This window comes from Triturus cristatus, chromosome 2_1 (assembly GCF_964204655.1).
Source record: "Triturus cristatus chromosome 2_1, aTriCri1.1, whole genome shotgun sequence".
NCBI lineage: Eukaryota > Metazoa > Chordata > Amphibia > Caudata > Salamandridae > Triturus > Triturus cristatus.
Genome location: NC_140581.1, coordinates 779634470 through 779655220, shown reverse-complemented (window position 1 = coordinate 779655220; position 20751 = coordinate 779634470). Strand labels below are relative to the sequence as shown.

Here is a 20751-nt window from a genome sequence, read left to right as displayed (position 1 = left end):
TATAGCAGCGCTTCCCATAGACATACCTCGTTCACGCTTATTTCGTTTTGCTAGCTTAATTTCCTTCTGTTTGGCTTCTTTTCGCCAAAGGCGGAAAGAGTCAAACATTGCCGGCCGGGCTTTCTTTTTGAAGAGTCTAACCTCTAAATTATCTAAAATGTCCGTGTCATAGCTACCATATTGGGGCCATCTTAGGACACCATCCTTTCTAGTATACCTAATCCATACCTCATTATACGTGATGGGGCCCACGCCGTGTTTTAAATAGAGCTCATAGGTCGGAGTTCCAATCGGAGGCACCGGACACGAGTCCTCCAATCGGGAATCCTTATTACAACCACAACAAAATATCTTTCCAAGTCTGCTAAGACCAGGCATCTTCGCTCACTAGTCTAGCTTCAAACTTCAAGGGAATATCAAACGATAGCCTCGTGAATACACGAGTCCCTCGGCTTTGGGGCCTGCAGGTACCAAATCAAAGCGATCCCGAAGGATACCAAGACAAACCAAGTCAAACGATCCCGAAGGATACCAAAACAAACCAAGTCAAACGATCCCGAAGGATACCAAAAACAAACCAAGTACTGGGAGACGCTCCACGTATACTTAACTGAGATATCGATGACGTCGCCAGAAGACCCGTCTATCGTCTCGCTTTACAAGTTATCAAAAGGGCTCCAAGACAGGGCGACAGTCAGGGCAGCAGTCCTTTGTAGCCGTCGGAAAGCGGGGAACTTTGCAGCAAAGACTTTTGGACCACAACGACATACAGGGGTCGATGAAGTGGTAGGCCTCCCTCCAGAATTTTCACACGAAGCTCCTCACGATCTTCAAGCTTGGACCGGTACCGCTGAAGTCGCCCCAGAGTTGGGCGCCAACTGAAGAACCGGGATTTAATCCCAGCGGCGCAGGGGCACGCCCTAAGTCCTCGGGTTCTTTCCTGTCCTGGAGTACAGAGACACGGGACTCTTCTTGGTGACGTCAAAGATCGTATTTATTAGCTGCAGCCAGTAGCAGAGATCCTAGAAGTACAACACGGTGTATGTTCTCAGGAGACTGCTCAACTCTATTAAGCAGAGCATAGTCTTGTATACCAAAAATCACATTCCTGGCTAGTATCCATTACTTCAAACTTGACCAATCAGAGAATGACATTGCAAAGGTATCCCATAACGACGAACCCACTTTCAGTTTGTCCAGCCCACTAGAAATGACGAGGCAAAATCCAGCATTCTTGTTCGAACAGGTCGGTCGGACCTCAACCCCAATCGATAACTAGGCCATAAAGGAAAGAGCAGAGGTAGATGAGAAGCAAGATAGAAGGGTGTGTGCATGTACCATAAAATCAGCAATGCCCTGTTCTTTGATCTCTATCTGACCAGCTGCCTAACGAGGCACTATCTCAACAAGTTCAGCCTCGGGCAACTGGGCCAGTTCACTCAGGTCACACAGGAGTCAACACGAACTCAAGCTACGGTGCATGCGTCCCCAGAGACTTGTTTGGCCACAGTCATCCTGGAGTTATCAGCCTATGTGAGGGCAACCACGAAATGTCTGCTATGCACAGAATGAAACCCAGGGGTTCAGACTAGATCGTCAAATGTACCATGAATCCGTTGGAGAAACTTGACGAAAACACTCTTGCATACCGCACTTGTCATTTGCGGTTTGCTGATACTAAAATCGTCATGATACGACAACCTGGATTGAACGGGTTCACTGTTAAAGATATAGTTTCTTTTTCCACTCTGGTGTTAGTCGAGACCTTTTGTTTTTAATGAAAATATACATATATACTACACATACTTACAGGGGCTGTCAGCCCTCTCTACCCTTGAGTTCAGTGTCATTCATATTTTGCTTCTGCCCCCCACAGGATACAGCATGGGCAGAGGGTCAGCCCACTTCAGCCATAGGCTCTCCTTACTGTGCCTTTGCACAATGTGCACATTTACACAATAAATATAGTCCCTTTCAATGTCAGGGACTAGGGAAGAGTCATGCTTTTAAATGTACATAAAATAGCTTTTAGAGAATGTTTGTTTTCATACAATGCATGCCTTCATACACAAACTATTCGCAAACAAAATATGCATTACCAAAATGTCTACAGCCAACACCAGACCTATTGCACCCCCTCCTGCTTGTGCACAGATTTCCCGATATGTAAATTGGAAATGAAGACTTACAACCTAAAAGTTTTATGACTTCATAAGGACAATGTAAAAACATAGTTTTAGTGTTTGGTTGAGTCTCCAGTGAACAACAGCAGAGACATGCTCTTTACTCAGCTTTTACGTCCTTGCATTTTTTTTCTGCAGATTGCAATGAGGAAATACATGTAAAATAGGTTTTTACCTCATGTTCTACCTATATGCTGACTTTTATTCCAATCCGTTTTCCGTCCAAAATGACCCCTGTGAAGTAAGTGGAATTTGTTTCAGGAAATCAGAGCGACTTTACTGCTCAACTCAAACATTTTTGCTTCCAATCCTGGTATTCCTGTCCACCTTAGAATGACACGCACAGGCAAGTCAACATCTTGAAAGCGAACAACAGAGCCTTTTTCTTCTCCAAATCTCTCTCCAAACCCAGTTTGATCAGTACTCTGATACTAATGGCTCTTTTCATTTAGTCTCAATGCGAAGAGCCAGAGGGACCCACACCAAATACGACTGACTACGGGGCAGGACTCTTGGAGGCGTGATTAACTGGGATCTTGTTTTCTGAATAGAGGTACGAGTGTAATGCTCTTCTAATTAGAGGAGATACATCGCTAACAGTAACTTGGTGTTTGGCCTTTTCTTTCTCATTTATTACTTTCGTTTCATGCACGAATGTGACAATATTCTGACCTAGACAACAATTACACAACAGAGTGTGACTACAGGGATACCCCTATGTAACGTGAGGTCCCACGTGGAGCACAACCTCTCCCACATTGGAGTAAGGAGTGAAGCCTGAATGTTTTGGATGTATGAGTTTCACAGTGAGTGGGTGGATGACACGGATGGCACACAGTGATTCACACACACAAGTATGCAGGTATTGACAGTATGCGACAAATTGCCGGCACTACACACATTTTTTCCATAGTTGAGTGTGGTAAAGTTAAAGAAACATAGTCTTACACACACCAAATAGGTATGTTGGACGATGTGTTTTTCACCTTCTTGCCATTAAGACACAGGGGGTGGTAACACATATCACAACGTGAAGTAACTAGTGTTAAAAGAATGATACACTATGTTTAGTTCTGTTTTTTATCTTTCCACAGATGGAGTGATCGAAAATAAAAAGCTTTGCTGATGGAAAAAGGAGCAGCTACCTGCCCTTATTATAAATAGCGTAGGGAAATTCCCTCACTACGGTTTATTCCAGGGGCACTGCGTCATCGACCTGAAGTAAGTCCAGCACCCTCTTGGGGCTTTAGCGGACTGAAACAAGTTGGCACTAGGGTCTTGGGACCATAATATCCCAAACGACCCTATATATTTTTCTCAATTTTAATATCCCGGGCAGATGCAAGAATAAAGGGAAACTGGGATCTGTCCGTGGGTTTTTAATCTTTATTCCCCCATGCCAAATACTTCTCTAAGAGCTCTAAGAGCTCCCTGAAATATGGACTTCTAGGCGTCAGGGTGACCCGATGATGAAGCATGACACCACTAGGGTGTGTGAGGATATATAAAACAAAAGGATGTGCCTCCTTCCCCACTTCCTAGTGGCGTACTACTCGTAGCTTCATATAGGGATTTCCCATCACTGTTTGATCAGGATCCATATAGAACAATAATCGTGGAATACGATCAAGGTATCAGGAGAGTACTTTGTGTGATTAAGTATTCTAACACAGGAGGGTGTACTCCCTCTTGAGAGTTCCTCTCAGCCCTTCTGGTAACAAGAGTGTCATCTCTCTCGTTTACCTTTGTGTATCATCTTTTCATTTAGCCCTAGGATAACCTATGAACTGAGTTCTGAACTATAGAAATACACACAACACAACATGCATATTTCTTTGTACTGCTAAAACTAACCAATCTACGACTGTGGAAAAACATAATCTGAATGTTTGTAAAAGCCTTAGCAACCTTGCCCTGATCGGTCTCCCTGCATGCACAACATTGTTAGAGACCCAAGTTTAAGATAAGAAACTGGCGAATTTCAAGCACTAGGTTGGTAGGTTAAGCACAGCACGTGCATCAGCAATGTGTGTCAAATTAGGTCTAGCTATGTCTGAGCCAGCCAGATAACTATTATTTACTGGTATTGTGTTTACAGAACACACTAACAATACCAATCCACAAGCATGGCTGAATGTGTTTATCATCTCCAAGTTCTGTTTAATTCATTTTTAAACATATTTGGTGTTTCATTGGTACAGACTTAACTATGTTACTACTTCTAAGAGAGCAAGATAGTATATCAGATCAAAACCAGATGATCTCCGAGAGAGTTTTGCTTGAACTAAATTAGAATTCTAAACACCTCTAAATTTGATAATCATTGAGACTATGGGGTAATTGCATACTTTCCTGAAATACATTGTTGGTAAAACACCAGTAGTACACTTCAATCATTAACTACACAAAAAGAATAAGAACTTTGCGTTTATCAAGCATAAACTTAGAGGAAAGTTCCTTTCCTTTCAGAACCAGGTGCTTCTCAGATGAAGGATGCCAAAGGATACCAGCAACAAAAAATGGAAATAAAGGCACAGCTCTTTTTAGGACCAACCCAGGTTATTCTAGATTTAGCTTAAAATGAAAAACAACCTATATTGCATTTAGTTTTACCATGCCACAGCCTCAACTGCTACAGCTGTTAATATTATAGTAAAAAAAATAATGACCTGCCTTGTACACCATATACCTATCTGTTGATGCTCAAATAGCATTAATGTAGTGAGATTATTGTACGTGAAATTAGATTGCTATGACTATATGTCGCTACTGCAGAGTCCAAAATGCCGCCTCTGCTACCCATCTCCCAATTTGCTTTTTACATCTTCACTTGTTTCTGAGGCTCTTATGTTACAGAAATCACTTATACAACCTGTAACGATAACACATCATAAACAAACTGATAATGCGCTGCTACCCTATGGAAACACAGATCAGCCTAGTAAAACAAAACCACAGGATACAAAGGTCCACAAGCTTTCATTAAGATCACAAATCCCTCTTTATTGGGGTCCGTGAAGTCAAAACAAATTCTTCCTTGTATAAAACTATCAAAATTGTCTCTCTGTTTCTAATGCGATCAATGTATCCAAGAGACAGTGGACTTCTAGACATTACTAGTTTCCTATATATTATGTTTTGTAATAAATACTCACAGATAGTTGCATGGGTAGGATATTGGCAAAATGAACCGGTGATCTTATGGATCGTGCACAAAGTAAATTCTCTTGTCTAAACATAACGGGTTTAAGAAAACAAGCAAGAGAGTCTGGATTTAAAATATGACATGACACTCTGGTGTGGTAATAACTTTCAATGAGTTGGAGACTCATCGGTAAACCCAAACCTAATCAGTAAACCCAAAACAGCCCTTTTTCTTTAGTGACTCAGCATTCCAGTCCATAAAAGAGCGTTTGCATCTGTTTCTCCACCTCTCACAAGGCTGCATGGTTTGTAAACCGTTGCTCCAATCTCACAGGTGCAGAGAAAACTTTTTCCACTGAAAAGAATCAATTTAATTTCCACAGGATTCAAGGCTTTTTTGCTGGACCATCACAATAAGGCATGTTGTCTAGGAGAACGTCTGCCCTTGGTACCAAAACTGCAAAAAAACAAAAACAAAGATTTGCAGTTTCCACAGCAATACTGAAGTTTCATCCGACCAATAAATAATATTGTTAAATTCAGCATAATTCTTTTTTTTTTTTTTTAAGTAAACATCTGTCAGCATATTTTCCTCTGGTGGTAATTAAAATGAGATTGTAGAAAGTATATAGAGGTGGGCTTGAAAGTGATATTTCCTTTCCATAGCTAAAATCAAACCAAGAAATGCAGGGCTGTCTGATGATTCTAAAGAGCAGTTAGAATAACGTAAAGGATAATATTTCAGGTAGCTATCGATTTCTGGAATAAACTTACAGGGGGAGAAAGGACCTTCAAAAACATTTGTGAATACCGCAAATAAGTGTGTAAGTGTTTAGCAAATGGTGGCAGGGCAGATACAGAGGAACACCCCGTTCCAAAACAGGTTACAGATTTTCACAAACAAACAGTTCATTAAACAAGCTTACTGCCCGTAGGGATAATTCTGAATTGCAGGCAGAGATATCCCTAGTTCTGGATTCAGGGAGTCCTGCAAGCCATATTTTCCCCCCAAGGTCCGATAAGGGGGCAAAAAAAAACATAAGAATCCATAATGAGGCAATTATCTTTCACGTATCTTTCAACAGACTCCAAGTAATCCATATGCGAAGTACAATATGAGTATAACCAATTTTCGAATTTCAGCTGGATCCTTGTAAGTCCCCAGTAAGTGGTACCCCTGGTACGTAGGGCCTTGGAACTAAAGAGGGTCCTAAGGGCTGAAGCACGAATTATGCCACCCTAAGGGACCCCTCACCAGGCTCATGCAAACTGCCATTGCAGCCTGCTGGTCTTGGTGCAGAGAAAACCGAAGGGTTGACATGGCTCACACTTCTGTGGGCCATGTCAACAAGTTTCTATCCCCGAGTGGAGAGCCTTCGCTCTCGGAGGTCAGGAACAAAGCCTGCTCTGGGCAGAGGTGTTCAAGCCTCCTCCAAGCAGGATGGGCATTCACGAGCGGGAAGCTTCAAAAGGCCTGCCGCCTTTATTATGCGACCCCTGACCTCTACAGATAGTGGAGGTGCCCACCGTCCTGCTCCCACTTTTGGAAACAAGACAGGTGGGAAAATGAGTGAGATTAGAATGTGTGCTCGCATTCAGCTAGCACTAGGGCGGGCCAGCTGATGTGGACGCCACTTTTCAGATTGCTCCATCCTGAGTTGGATAGAATTAGCCTATTAGGGTCAGGTGTATGCCCACTTCCCCCCCTTAATGCCCCTAAATTAAGTATTTACGTGGCAACCCTCGACCCAGAACTTCAGATTTGACAGATCAACAGAAGAAGGACAAAGAAGAGTCATTGCCTGGCGAGAACTGCAGCTCAACTTTGGCAGAAACCCTGCCATCCTCAGCCCTCTGTCGACAGTCGTGACAGAGTGAATTGTCATGCAAGCTAGAAAACTACCAAACCTTGGATAGCCTGCAGCACTTCACCAAACACCGTAAGTCTTCCTTGGAGTAGAGGAGCACCTCCCCTGCAGGCCGCAGGCATCGACAAGCAGAGTCCAGTCCCTTGCAGCTCCCTGGCCCGACCAAAGCCGCATACGACCAGGAGAAGGTACTCGCGCTCTGGAAGGTCAGATCTGCCTCCCCACCGAGTGTGAAGACACCAGGACCAGCCGGAGCCATACAGTTCCAACCCCTGGGGTACCGGACGCCCTGCACCAAAACACTAACAGCAAGGTTCCAGCACGGACTCTCACTGCACCAAGACCAAGCAGCTGTTGAGGGACGTCAGCATCATTGAGACCCACTTTGAGAGTGGCCCAGCTGCCTTGATTTTTCCTCGCCGAGCCATTTGTCCCGGACCGCGAGGTGCATCTTTGAGCACCAGCCTAGCCGACCAAACCACTCTGCTCCCGAGCCCTCTAGCCCCAGTCCCGACGAACCAGATGTGCTCCTGTGCTCCAAGACCCCTTGCGACCTGAGCTGTCATTTGGGAGCCCTCGGACTTGCCCGCAAATCCCCCTGTGAAGCCTCTTTTTAGGTGGCCCCCCTTTACCATAGCGCTCCAACTAGCAGCCTCACCAACACCATGCTCCTGGTAGAACACAGGTGGTTTCCGAAGAACTGCTGGTAGTACTTTGAACCTTGGTCCACTACTAGTCCGATTCCAGGTGAACCCTTGAAACCGACCGTACATACCTTTATGCATCTTTGACCTTTCCTCCCATAGGACTGAAATGTGCGTAAATGCGCACAAGTCTGAAACGTTGAATTACATGTGCATATTTTTATCGAAAACTGTACTCACCTTGAAACAAAGTTCTTGAGTTTGAAAACTGTCTATAAATTGTTATTTTTCTAAATTGGTTGTGGATATATTCTTTGAATATGTGTCTCATTTATTGCCTCTGTGAGTATAACAAATACTTAGCACTAACCTCTGATAAGCCTAACTGCTAGCCCACACTACCACAAAAGTGAGCGTTAGTATTATCTCCTTTAGTCTTTGTAAACAAATTGGGAACCCACTGGACACTCTGCACAGTGTTCTTCGTTTTAGTACACTATACAGAGAGCAAACTTGCCACATATGTTATTTGCTTGTGCTTGATCAAAGCATTACCCTTTACCGTGTGTTATAATCAGAGGGTTGAAAAGGAGTGTGTGCCTAACAAAATAGCCATTAACACTAATTGTTAGAATCAAGTACAAACATAATTTATATAATTATGCGTACCATAAAGTTTGTAAATTGTAAGATGTTGGAAGTATGAGAAACAGACTGCTGTCTGGGACTGCAGGTTGCAGTGTTCTCAAATTGGTGCTTTTTTGGAGCATCAAGTCCAAAGTGCTAATTTGTTTTCTCATTGTTACAAAAAACGGAGTTTGCATTGCTTTAATAGGATCCCAATTAGATGGCTTATGTTACTTACCCCACAAGCATCTGTTCTTGGGATGTAGTGCTGTAGATACACATGCTTTGCATAAGTCTGCCATCTAGTGTTGGGCTCGGATGATTACAAAATATTTTTGTTCCAAGAAGTTTTATTCGAGTCATGAGGCTGTGTGGATCCTCCTCTTGGTAATATTGCGCTTGGGTATCGAAGCCATCTTCAGATTGTTTTGCCATGGGTAGGTGAGAATGTAAGAATACTATATATGTAAGGAATTAAATACCCATGCGTTAGTATGAAATAAAGTGTATGAACTGCAACTTACACAAGATTTATTGGGGAGGAGGATTGGCGCATGTGAATCTAAAGCACTACATGCCTAGAACAGATGCTTACAGGGTAAGTAACATAATCCCTTCGAGGCATGTGTGCTGTAGATACACATGCTTTGCATAAACTGTAAAGCAGTTATCTTGTGGTTAACTTGTGGGGGTTGCAGTTGTTTGAAAAAGAGTCTTCAGTACTGCCTGACCAACATTGGCTTGTTTTCGTCTAAATACATCCACATAATAATGTTTTGTGAAGGTGTGTGGAGTAGACCATGTTGCTGCTTTACAAACATCAGCAATAGGAATGTTCCCCAAGAATGCCATGGAAACGCCAATCTTTCTAGTGGAGTGAGCATTTGGGGGAACAGGTAAAAGTGGTTTAGCTTTTGCATAGCATGTTTGGATGCACTTAACTATACATCTTAAAATGCCAGATTTTGAAATTGCCTATCCCATACGAGAAGATGCAAAGGCAACAAACAATTGTTTTGTTTTTCTAAATGATTTAGTCTTGTTGATGTAATACATTAGTGCCCTTTTGACATCTAAAATGTGCAATGGCCTGTCGGCAACTGTGTTTGTTTGCGGCAAAAAGACAGGAAAATCAATAGGAAAACTGGAAACCACCTTTGGTAGGAGTTTGGGATTAGTTCTAAGCACTACTCTGTCCTGGTGTCCTGAAAGAAAGACTCTTCGAGAGTTAACGCCTGAATTTCACTGACTCTAAGTAGTAGTGATTAGAAAGGCCATTTTCCATGAAAGGTATTGCAATTGACAAGAGTGTATTGGTTCAAAGGGAGGACCAAATAGTCTTGTTAGAACAATGTTTAAGTTCTGTGCTGGGCCAGGTGTAAGTCAAGGAGGAATTACGCTTTTAAGTCCCTCCAGAAAGGCTTTGATAACTGGCATTTGAAATACATATGCGTTGTCTTTTTTGCAGATATGCTGTAAGATGTAATTGTATAGAAGTGTACGTAAACCCTGCAGTTTGTAAATGCAATAGGTAGAACAATGCAAGAAGAGGGTTGACGTCTTGTTTGTGGCAGAACATAACAAATTGTTTCCATTTTGCTGCATAGCATTGCCTTGTGGTTGGTTTACGAGCCTTTTTAATAATGTTAATACATTCTTGAGGTAAATTTATGTAACCAATTCTAAGACTTCAGGAGCCAAATTGCAAGATTAATTTCTTTGGGATTGGGATGTCCTAGTGTTCAGTGATTCTGAGTGAGAAGGTCCGGGTTGAGGTGAAGCTTCTTGTGGGGGACTAGAGACTGTTCGAGGAGTGTTGAAAACCACGGTTGTCGAGCCCATGGTGGAGCTATTAGTATCATGGTGAGAGATGGTTGTCTGAGTTTCCTGACCACTAATGGAAGTAGTTGGAGAGGTGGAAAAGCGTATGCAAATATCCATGACCAGTTCATCCATAGAGAATTGCCTTTGGATTGATGATGTGGATACCTGCTTGCAAAATGTGGACATTTCCCGTTTTCTTTTGTTGCGAACAGGTCTATTCTGGAGACCCCCCACTTTTGAAAAGTCTGGTTGAAAAACATTGGGATAAATTTCCCATTCGTGGACTTGCTGTTGAGTTCTGCTTAGAAAGTTCGCAATTTGATTGCTTGTCCCTGGGACATGCTTTGCTAGGAGATGAATGTTCTGGTGTATTGCCAATCTCCATATTTTCTGTGCTAAGCGTGATGATAATTGGAGAGAGTGTATTCCCCCCTTCTCATTTTTGTAAATCATTCATAGTTGACATATTGTCTGTTCAAATTAGGACAACTTTGTCTTGTAGGTGAGGTAGGAAGACTTTGATTGCTAGATGAACAGCTTACAGGTCTAGGTTATTGATATGGAGATGCTTGTGTTTGGAATCCCATATTCCCTGAATAGTGAGGTTGTGGAGATGTGCTCCCCAACCTGTTAGGGAAGCATCTGTTGGGTCGTGAAATGGCCGCCCCTTGTATCGCTTATTCTACCATTGTAGAGAGTGATGCATGCGGCTGTCTACCAACAATAAATCGTGAAGTTGACCCGGTGATTGAGTCCATTGTTGAGAGAGACATTGTTGTCGAGGACTCGTATTGAGTCTGTCATGTGGGACTTGTGAATACAAGATGCCATCATGCCCAGAAATCCGAGAAATGTTTTGACAGGAATTTGAAACTGTTCAATTAATGTTACCATGTGCTTTATTATGTCTGTGTTTGGATATGATAACGCTAAGTGTATGTTGAACATGGCCCCCAAGTACGACTGAGTAGCGGCTGGTTGTAGATGAAACTTTTGTAGGCTGATGGTAAACCCTAGTTGATTTAGCAAATTTGGTTTATTTTGAGTGTTTTGTTAGCAACGATTGAAGTTGTTTCCTTTGATTAACCAATCGTATAGCTATGGGAAGACATTAATATTTTGTCTGCATAGATGTGCTGCTACCACTGCCAGACATTTTGTGAATACTCTTGGTGCTGTGGTAATCCCAAAGTGAAGAACTTTGAATTGATAATGTTTCCCTTGAAATAGAAATCTGAGGTATTTCCTATGTGCAGTACGAATTGGTATATAGAAATAGGCGTCTTTTAGATCTAAGGCCGCCATGAAGTCCCCTTTTTATAATAACGGTATGATCTCTTGGAGAGTGACCATATGGAAGTGTTGTGATATGATATAATGGTTTAATGGTCTGAGATCGAGAATGGGCTGCAGGGATCCATCTTTTTTGGGTATAAGGAAGTATAGTACATATACTCCTGTTTCCTGAAATTGCTGTGGAACTGGTTGTATTGCCCCCTTTTGTAACAGAGCTGTGATTCTTGCTGCAGAAGGATTTGGTGCTGTGTAGATAGTTTGTGTTTGAAAGGAATGGGGGGGATATTTGGAGGAGCTCCAGACAATAACTATGTTGGATAATGTCCAAGACCTATTGGTCTGTTGTGATTGATTTCCAATTCTTGAGAAACTGTTTAAGACGACCCAGACAGCTGTAATGTGTACTGGGGGAATGTTAATGAAGTCATTGCTTGTTATTGGCATTTGAGTAACGGGTATTGTTTCCTCCATCTCTTCCTTTAACCCGTTCAGCGCGGCGCGGATTTCCGCGCCGCGCTGAAGATTCCGTGCGCGGGCGGGGCCATGACGGAGCGGTTCCGTCATGCGCACAGCGCAACCGACGCACGTGACGGAACCGCTCCGTCACAAGCGTCGAAGGGGTTAAAATTGTTTCCTCTATAAGAACCTCTGTAGAAGGTCATAGATGTAGATGTTTGTCCCTGATTTTGTCTTGCACCCAGAGGTATCTAGTGCGCGCACTGATTTTGCTATCTTTGAGTCCTTCTACATTTTTTCAAGGGCTGTGTCAACTTGAGGTCTGAAAAGATGTTCTTTATCAAACGGGAGATTTAGTATCGCCTGCTGTACTTCAGGCTTAAATCCGGACACCCTTAACCATGCGTGCCTACGTAATAGGATGCTGGTGTTCATACCCTTAGCAGCGGTGTAGGCTGCATCTAGTGCACATTTAACAGAATTGTTAGCAATCAGTTTACCTTCATATCCTATTTCTTGACCTCTTTTTCCATGCTCCACTGGGAAATATTGGAGGAGCTTTTCCATTTCGTCCCAGTGGGCCCCGTCATACCTTGCTAAGAAAGCCTGGCTTTATGCTATACCCCAATGATTAGCTGCTTGTGCCACAACTCGTTTACCAGATGCATCTATGAGCTTGAACTCTTTTTCTTGAGGTGGTGCATCTCCAGATGTTTGGGAGTTAGCTCTTTCCCTTGCATTTTACACTAATAGACAGTCCAGTGTTAGTTACCTTTAATAAAAAATGGTGTCTGATGGTGCTGCTTTGTACTATTTGCAAATCCGTGGAGTAATTATCCTTGCTTTGACTGGATCTCTTAAGATTTCATCCGAATGACGTGTCATACCTTTGATTAATGGTAAATATTGTGCCCCTCTTTGTACATTACACAAAGTCTCAAACTGAAAATCCTTTTCTATTGAGTCTTTATATAAAGAAACCTGATGGAATGTGGGTGCACATGCTATTAGGACCTGATAAGCAGAGGCATCGTTAGCTGGTGTTAGGCAATTTGGATATAAGCCAGGGTTAGTGTCTGCTTGAGGTTCAATATAATATTCATCCCAAGCATAAGGATACCCTGGTTGTGTTTCATCTGGGTTATCCTGATCTTCATCTACTATTGATTGAAGGGATATGTTAACTGCCTCAAGACAAATGTGTTTGTGGTATAGGTGAAGTGGGAATGTGCAATGGACTGGTTGCAGCATCCTTTCTCTTCTTCTTCACAGGTTGAACAGGAATGCCAACTCAAAACTCAACTGCTTCTTAGAAGTCTGTTTTTTTGGTGGTTGTATCATTATGTTCCAGGCTAAATTTGCAGTCTTTTTTGTTTCGGATCAAGCATTTGATGAAATTGCTCGAGAACTGGCTCTGGAGGAGATTTCAGGCCGAAAATAAAGCATTTGTCCGGCGGAAGCGTTGTTTTCGAAAAAGGGGTATTCAGTTCTGAAATACTGAGTCTCTGTTTTAGTGCCGAGACCAAAGAGCGAGGTGTTTTGGCCTCAGATGTAAAGGCCCCTGCTGTAGGCTGAACTTTCGAAGCAAAGCAGGAGGGCGGGGCTTCTGAGTCATATTTTCAGTGTGTGCCATGGCTTGTCTGCAGTGGCCGACCGTGAGCAGGTTATTCGGTGAGAGCCAATGGTTTGGGCTTGGGATCAGAGGTAGAAGTACTCATTACCATGAGGAGGAGTCACAAAGACTTGTGACTCGAAGAAAACATCTTGGAACAAAAACAACTTGTAATCATCCGAGCCCAGCACTAGATGGCGGACTTATGGAAAGCAACAGCACACATACCTTGAACACGTAGTTTGCATATTGTAGGGAGCATTTTGGTTCACAAAAACATACAATTCTGCGTACTCTGCCAGAGAGTAGAATGGGAAGCCAGAACGATCACCTAAATAATGTGCTGCTCTTTCACAGTAGTCACGCTAAGAATAATAAACCAGTAGATACAGACCTATTGCGTCACTTGTAACTGGATCCAATCAGCCACATGGATGCGACATTGCCACTGCAAAACCACAAATCACTAAGGCTGGCTTAGATCACTCAGACAATGTGAGGTAGGTAGTAGTAACGGAGCCTTCAATTTCTAGCCCCTTCAGTCCAGTACATTTACTGGCAAGAAAACTGGATTCTACAGAAAATTACATTTAAGTCTCCTTCATTTAAAATAACCTCCTTACTTACTTCTAGGTAATTTTCTAAATTCCTAACTTCAGACAAATATTTGTAAGAACCTGTTTTACATTTTTAACAAAACATTCAAATACAAAATATAATAAGAAGCACAAAGGTATTCAGCCCAGGACACAATCCAGGAAGCTCGGCTGTAACTACTACACCATGCTTTCTAAAGTAACAACGCAATATGACCAAAGTTGTGAAAGCAATTTTTTCCCCAAAAGCATTACATAGCACACCAGGAATCTTATCAACGTCGACTCTATTTTGCTCTTAGGTATCACAGTTGGGAAGATTTTCAAAATGTCTTCTATCTGTTTTCTCAGCCAGATTAATTTTCATTGCAAACACTTTAATGAATTGAGAACTTTGATATTTTGCTAACAGAGTACAGACTGCACTTAGGAACATAGAACTCTCATATGCTATTTCAATGGCTGACTGCCACTTTTTCAGTACATAAAGTATCAAATCAAAATTAAGTTTTACAATGATTTTTCGATTTGTAAGACACTTTCTATATGCAACTACCATGTCACTGGTTCAATTGCAAAAAACTACTTAAAGGCTACCCTGTTTGAGTAATCAGACGGTCGTTAAGATTTGCCACGTTATTTGTTTTCTGATAGACTTTGGCTTGTGTTTCAAAAAAGTATTCTGTAATCAAGTGAAAAGGCAAAGTGTGAGGTACACTTCAAATCCTTTCCAAATAGTCACTGCTATATTAATACATGAATTTGTTCATTAACAGTAGCATATCCTGTTTGTTAGAGCCCAGTCTGTGGTCTCCTCTTGAAGTGCTCAATATAAAAGCGGAGGCCTATTACCCTCCAAAGCACATACGTTTGGTCAAAGCTGAGAAGGCTCGGCTGTTCATACAAGAGTTTAATCTATTCCTAGAAGCAAGTATAGTGGTCTCAACCACTTCAGCTGACCATGGATACAATACAGTAACAATAGGGGTAGCTATGGATGTGTCGCTCTATGGAACAAGTAAGTATAGCATTGCCATCTTTTGAGACTCATACGTCCAAGAATCTGCATTCATGTTTTATCTTTTTAGACTCTGGTTAGCAGATGGTACTATCCGTGGATGAGTAGTAGATCCTGCTTGGGCTGTAGCGTGCCCTAACTTCTGCATGTATTCTAGCACCTTGTTAAAGAATGCAGAGTAGCGCTTCGAATTTGATCTCAGCTTTCTCTGGGAGCCCATTGAGTGCTAGGAGCGCGAGATGACTTGATCTTGTTCCTCCAACTGACTCAGTTTTGCTGTCAGATCTTCTGTCTGATATGCCTATCAATGAGCTCTGCAAGTAAGCATCTACAGACTACAATGCAGTAGACAGTGATCCAGTTAACCCCATTCAATCCTCTCTTTCAAAGGAGCAAATTTGGGATTATCGGGCCACTAGTAATTGGTTTTGCATATGCAAATATATTAAACTAACCCCAGAAAGCAAATTTTTGGTTATGCAATGAAAGTTTTTACTTGCATTAAAAAAGCGCATCAGTGAGCATGGCTATATTACCGACAGGGGCTCTTTAACTGAAACAGTCAGGTGTTTACACTGTTAGTGTTGGTAAGTGGGAAGAAGCACAATGGGCTTCAAAGACCGTAATACTGACAACCACAGACCAATTCTTAAGGACCCTTTAAATGTAAACTGTATTAATTGGTTCAGCATTAATCATCACTCAAATAAAGCACACCGAAAATATCCACCTTCATTAAAGGTAGGCACCAGTGAAAAAACTAAATCGATGGGCAACCTTGTTCTTTAAATGGCTTTGCGCCTTGACTCAGGCAGTTCCTTTACCATGCACATCAAGTTTGGTTATAAGGAGATATCTTTGGAAGTCTGTTGGTTCACCTCTGTAAGCTCCTTCTGATCAAGTTGTGGTGAGAGCTTTGCAAACCCAGATATTAAATTGTTTGCCCATTTCTTCTCTCCAGCAAGCTAGATGGATCACCTGCACTCAGTCCCCACTTTACATTTCCAATGTCTTCCTCCCGAGACAGTTCCACCACACAAAACCTCCTTTGCACAACTACCCACCACAGTAAAATTAATGGGATTACAGTTTTTCTTACCAATTCGATTGGATTCTGTATGAACTCCTTGGATGACAGATGTTCGCAGAAAAATTTCAACATCAGTGCCTATTTTCATTTGCTGTCAGGAAAAAGAACACAAATTGAACCCAAGAACAACACTGAGGTACGTTTTATTTACGTTTACAAAGCATCTAATAAATCACACTTTGAGTCCTTTCATTAGTAGCAACCCATCTTATATTACTGCGAGCAAGGTGGTTGTAATACATTTCTTTTAGCTGTTTCTATTAGCGTTGACCTTATAATTTATCATAGCACTTTTGCAGACGAGACGAGATGAGGCTAAGGTCGTACAGAATACCTGAATGGTGATCCATACATGGAAACAATATTACCCAGTAGTAGCCACTGAACTGGAAGAAACTCCAAAACCGTGTAAAATATAAGATATTCTGATTATAGTAACTTCTGCTTATTTTAATGTCAAGGAGTGCTTTTGAAGTGAATTCTATCTGAAGGCAAGTTTGCACACGACTTCACCATTCACAGACACTAACATTTTCATGAAGGAACACTAGGTAGTTAATGTTGTTATATAAGGAGAAAGACTGTGATGTATGAATATTTTACATGTTAAGCAGCATTTAAAACTTTGAATATTTGGACCTTCATATTTTAGGATTTGAAACCAAACTGCAACGTGGAGGAGCATTCTGTTGTTGTTTGTGAGAACACACATATCAGGGGTCAAGAAGGAAAGACAAATATACCTTAGAAAACCTTGGAGGATTGTTTTATAGCAGTCTTACTGAAAGACCCTTTTGCCTTTATCAATACACAATACGTTCCAAGTAGCCCAGATAATGCGAATTAGAATAAGCTGATTTACGGTCATCCTTTATACCAAAAGAAATACCATTACATATGCAAAAAATATGTTCAATAGTAACATGAAAAGAGGTCACAGTGCTGGTCCGAGAACAATAAAATATCTCTTCTCCCCAGATGAAGAGTTCAGGGTGATTCAGCAAACTCAGTGCAAACCGAGACAGCAGAGTGGCCCAAATAACCCTGTGGAGTGAGTCTAGAGGCAGTTAAAACTGGAGTGGTGCTCCTAGGAGATTGAACTACATACATGCTCCTTGTGATTTATGGATGGGTGGAGCTATGGTAAAGGAGCCTGTGCCAAGTCACTCAAAGGTCCATTCTTGGAATTCTTAGGTTGGCAAACTCTTATCAAGGAAAGGAGAGAACAGGAGATGCTTGCAAAAACATCTATTCACCCAAGTGTGGCTTTCAAAATTCATAACACTCACCATGACAACGTTATTTCTGAGTTAGGGATGTAGTATCAAATTACATTTTGCCTCCCTTTACTGTCAAATGGAAATTAGCCGCATTCCAAGTTAAATGCCCTTCTTCACTAAAGTAAACAAGGAGGTAGTTTATAGTCCAATAAAATATCATCGATAACTCCATCAGGGTTACAGCTGAAGTTTTGGAGAGCTGCGGGGGTCAAATTCACATAGCTGTATGCTAATCTGATCTCAAAGAAAGCATAACAAATTCCATTACTATAGCTTATTGTCCGACATAGCAGGCTGTTCTGGCCATTAAAGGCCAGCTCCAGTGTTGAAAGGAGCAGGCCTTTAATGGCCGGTACAGCCCAGCTACAGTGGGCTATAAAGTTATTCGAATATTTCGCCCCTTGAGGGCGGAACACCCTAATTGAAAAAACAAAGCCATCAGAGGCCGATGGGTTTGCAATCCCCTGCAGCTCGAAAGCCTTTAATTCACAGCTCCTGATCTCACTCTTCACCTGTTCACAGCCGCGCGCACTGCCATGACTGATCACTGTTGATCATTCACTGCAAAAGCTGAGAAAGTAGTTGTCGGAAATTAGTCCCTGGTTCTCCCTGGCTCGGCTAAACTGTTTTTTTCGTGGTTCAACCAAGCAAGGCAGACCCAGGAGCTGAGCAGCAGTCACACCTGTCTCCTTCCGAAGCCCATGTGACACTGAGCTACAGGAGGCGGAGATGGTGAAGGCTGCATGTGTCCTGAAGCACGGCCCCTGCCTTCTGCTTACCCCTGCCCAACCCACGTATTTTGAAGATGCATGGTAAAGAGAAAGGCATAAGGCACTGAAATGTTGAGAGCAGTGGACATATACCAGTTCATATAGGCTGCTGCTGCTCCATTCTCTTCAATGGAGCTCTCAACATTCGAGTGTTCTATTGGCGGGGGCGTGGCTACGCAGCGTAGCGCGATGGCCGCAAGTTAGGGTCACTCCGTTCGATCCTTCTCCCACCCGCAGATCAGCTACACAAATCAGGTCCCTGAGTCGGGAATGGGCCGGTGGACGCTCTGCTGATCACAACAAGCCCCAACTTGAGCCTGCAGCACCTCTGCAGAAGAAGATAGAGACATCGCGGACTGCGGCCTCAACCCGGGACATCGCTGACTGCGGCCTTCACCCGGGCCAAAGCCGGGGCCTGGAGTAGCAGCCGGACCCGAGGGAGTGGCTTCACTACCGCCAAGAAGCTGAGTTGGCAGACGATGGCGCCACTGACCGGCCATATCGAGTGAGGGTCGGAGCTCACCGCGACAGCGCCAAAACGACCGGAGAGGAGACCGGCCTTGCAGTGGTGCGCGGGAGACGCTAAGGTCCTGTCCATAGGTCCACGACGATGGGGGAGTGAGTGCCGCTAACAAGAGCGCCTGAGATGTGCCGCAAGCCCCTGTGGGGACCGCTTTTATTCCGGGGCCACACCCTCGCCAGAGAAGACATACTGCGTCACGCAGTGAGGAAGGCTCCTGCAGGACCCGGGCGTTGGTGGTTCCCGGGCCCGGAGACCACTTGGCATCTGCCCGATTGACTGGGGTGAGGGGCAGGGAGCAACGAGAAGGAGGCAGGCCGCAGCCTCAAGAGGCAACTGTGGCGGTTCGGGGCACTCCCCCCCTTCCCCCCCCCCGCATTCCGGGCTTCCTCGACAGTGCACTGAGAGAAACCCTGTGCCCTCTTCATTCCCCCCCACGGAGGCCGGCGACCCCCGAGGGGCCACAATCGTGTGGGTGCACACCCCCCCTCATTCCCACGTCGGTGACGGGCAGTGACCAACGAAGCCGCTCACAGTCGGGTGGACTCAATACTGGAACAAAACCATAGTGTACCACGATGTCGAGCACGAGAGGCCCCAAAAGCATCCAGCAGAACAAACTGGATCGATATACTCTCCCGAAGACGGCGCTCCCAGACCAACAGCAATCAAAGGAAAAGTCCCCTGGGGGCACAGAGGGGGACCTCCCAGAACTCACGCTGAGAGAGGTCATTGAAGCGATCACTGGAGTCAGGACATCTCTGGAACAGAGAATGGACACCATTTCCTCGGAAGTGATGCTCATAAGAGCGGACCTAACCAAAAATAGAGAAAAAGTCACACAACTAGAAATCACCACGGCAAGTCTAGTGGGCGACACTTCACCGCTGCAGACTGAAATCCAAGAACTACAAGCATTCAGGAAATTTGCAGAGACCAAACTGGATGATTATGAGGGGCGCTCCAGGCGCAACAACATACGCATTCTTGTGGTGCCGGAAAAAGCAGAGGGGCAGGCCACAGATCTTTTCGTGGCGAACCTCATAACCGCCCACCTACAACCCAAAGGCCTATCGAAACTCTTCGTCATTGAGCAGGCCCACAAGGTTCCCTGGGGAAGATCGAGGCCCGGGGCTCCCCCCGCCCAATACTGGCCAAGCTACTAAATTACCACAGAGATGTCGTGCTGCAGACTGCCAGAGAGGTGCCTCCGCTTCGATACGATAACACCGAAATCACCTTTTTCCCGGACTTCACTCAAGCTGTGCAGATACAGAGACGCTACTTCATTGCCATCAAGAAAAGACTCTGAGACAAGGGGCTGAAGTATGCAATGTTATTCCCGGCCTGACTCCGTGTTGAGGCAGACGGAAAGACCATGTTCTTTGACTTCCCAGAGACTGCTGCTGAGTGGCTGGACAGGTGGAGAGGAGCTGAGGAACACAACTCCATTTGAGACAGAGACTGTCCTGCTCACAGCGCTTTGCCCTGGAGGTCGCAGGATGCCCACTTCAGATTGACCTCTGCCTGCTTTTCTGGGTGGCACAGGTAGAATGACTTTCGGGCGGTCATGGACTTGATGGGCCACTGTTATGTGATAATTATGCAACCCGGCCCTTCTCGGGGCACCTAATGGACCAATTTGATGGGGGGGGAGAGGTTAGTAACAGGACACCAATTCCCCAAATTTTCTACTCTTAGTTAAGTCATTGGACGAAAAGGCACTGCATAGGGGATCCATGGCAGTTTCGAGCCCAGAGTGCAGGGGAGCAGGGAGGGGGATAGTTGGGTTGGGATTTTCGTATTGTTATTTGTTTGTATTG

General features: G+C 43.7%; 1 protein-coding gene across 1 annotated transcript in view; it reads right to left on the bottom strand.

Moving 5' to 3' along the window:
* Positions 1-1754: 1754 nt before the first annotated feature.
* Positions 1755-20751, bottom strand: part of LYRM7 (LYR motif containing 7) — a 127963-nt gene continuing 108966 nt past the window's right edge. Inside the window, exons 4-5 of the mRNA XM_085632717.1 lie at positions 16368-16449; positions 1755-5784 (exon numbers count right to left, since the gene is read on the bottom strand). Coding sequence (XP_085488843.1) covers positions 5714-5784; positions 16368-16449 — 153 coding nt within the window. The 3' untranslated portion in view covers positions 1755-5713. The remainder of the gene's footprint in view (positions 5785-16367; positions 16450-20751) is intronic.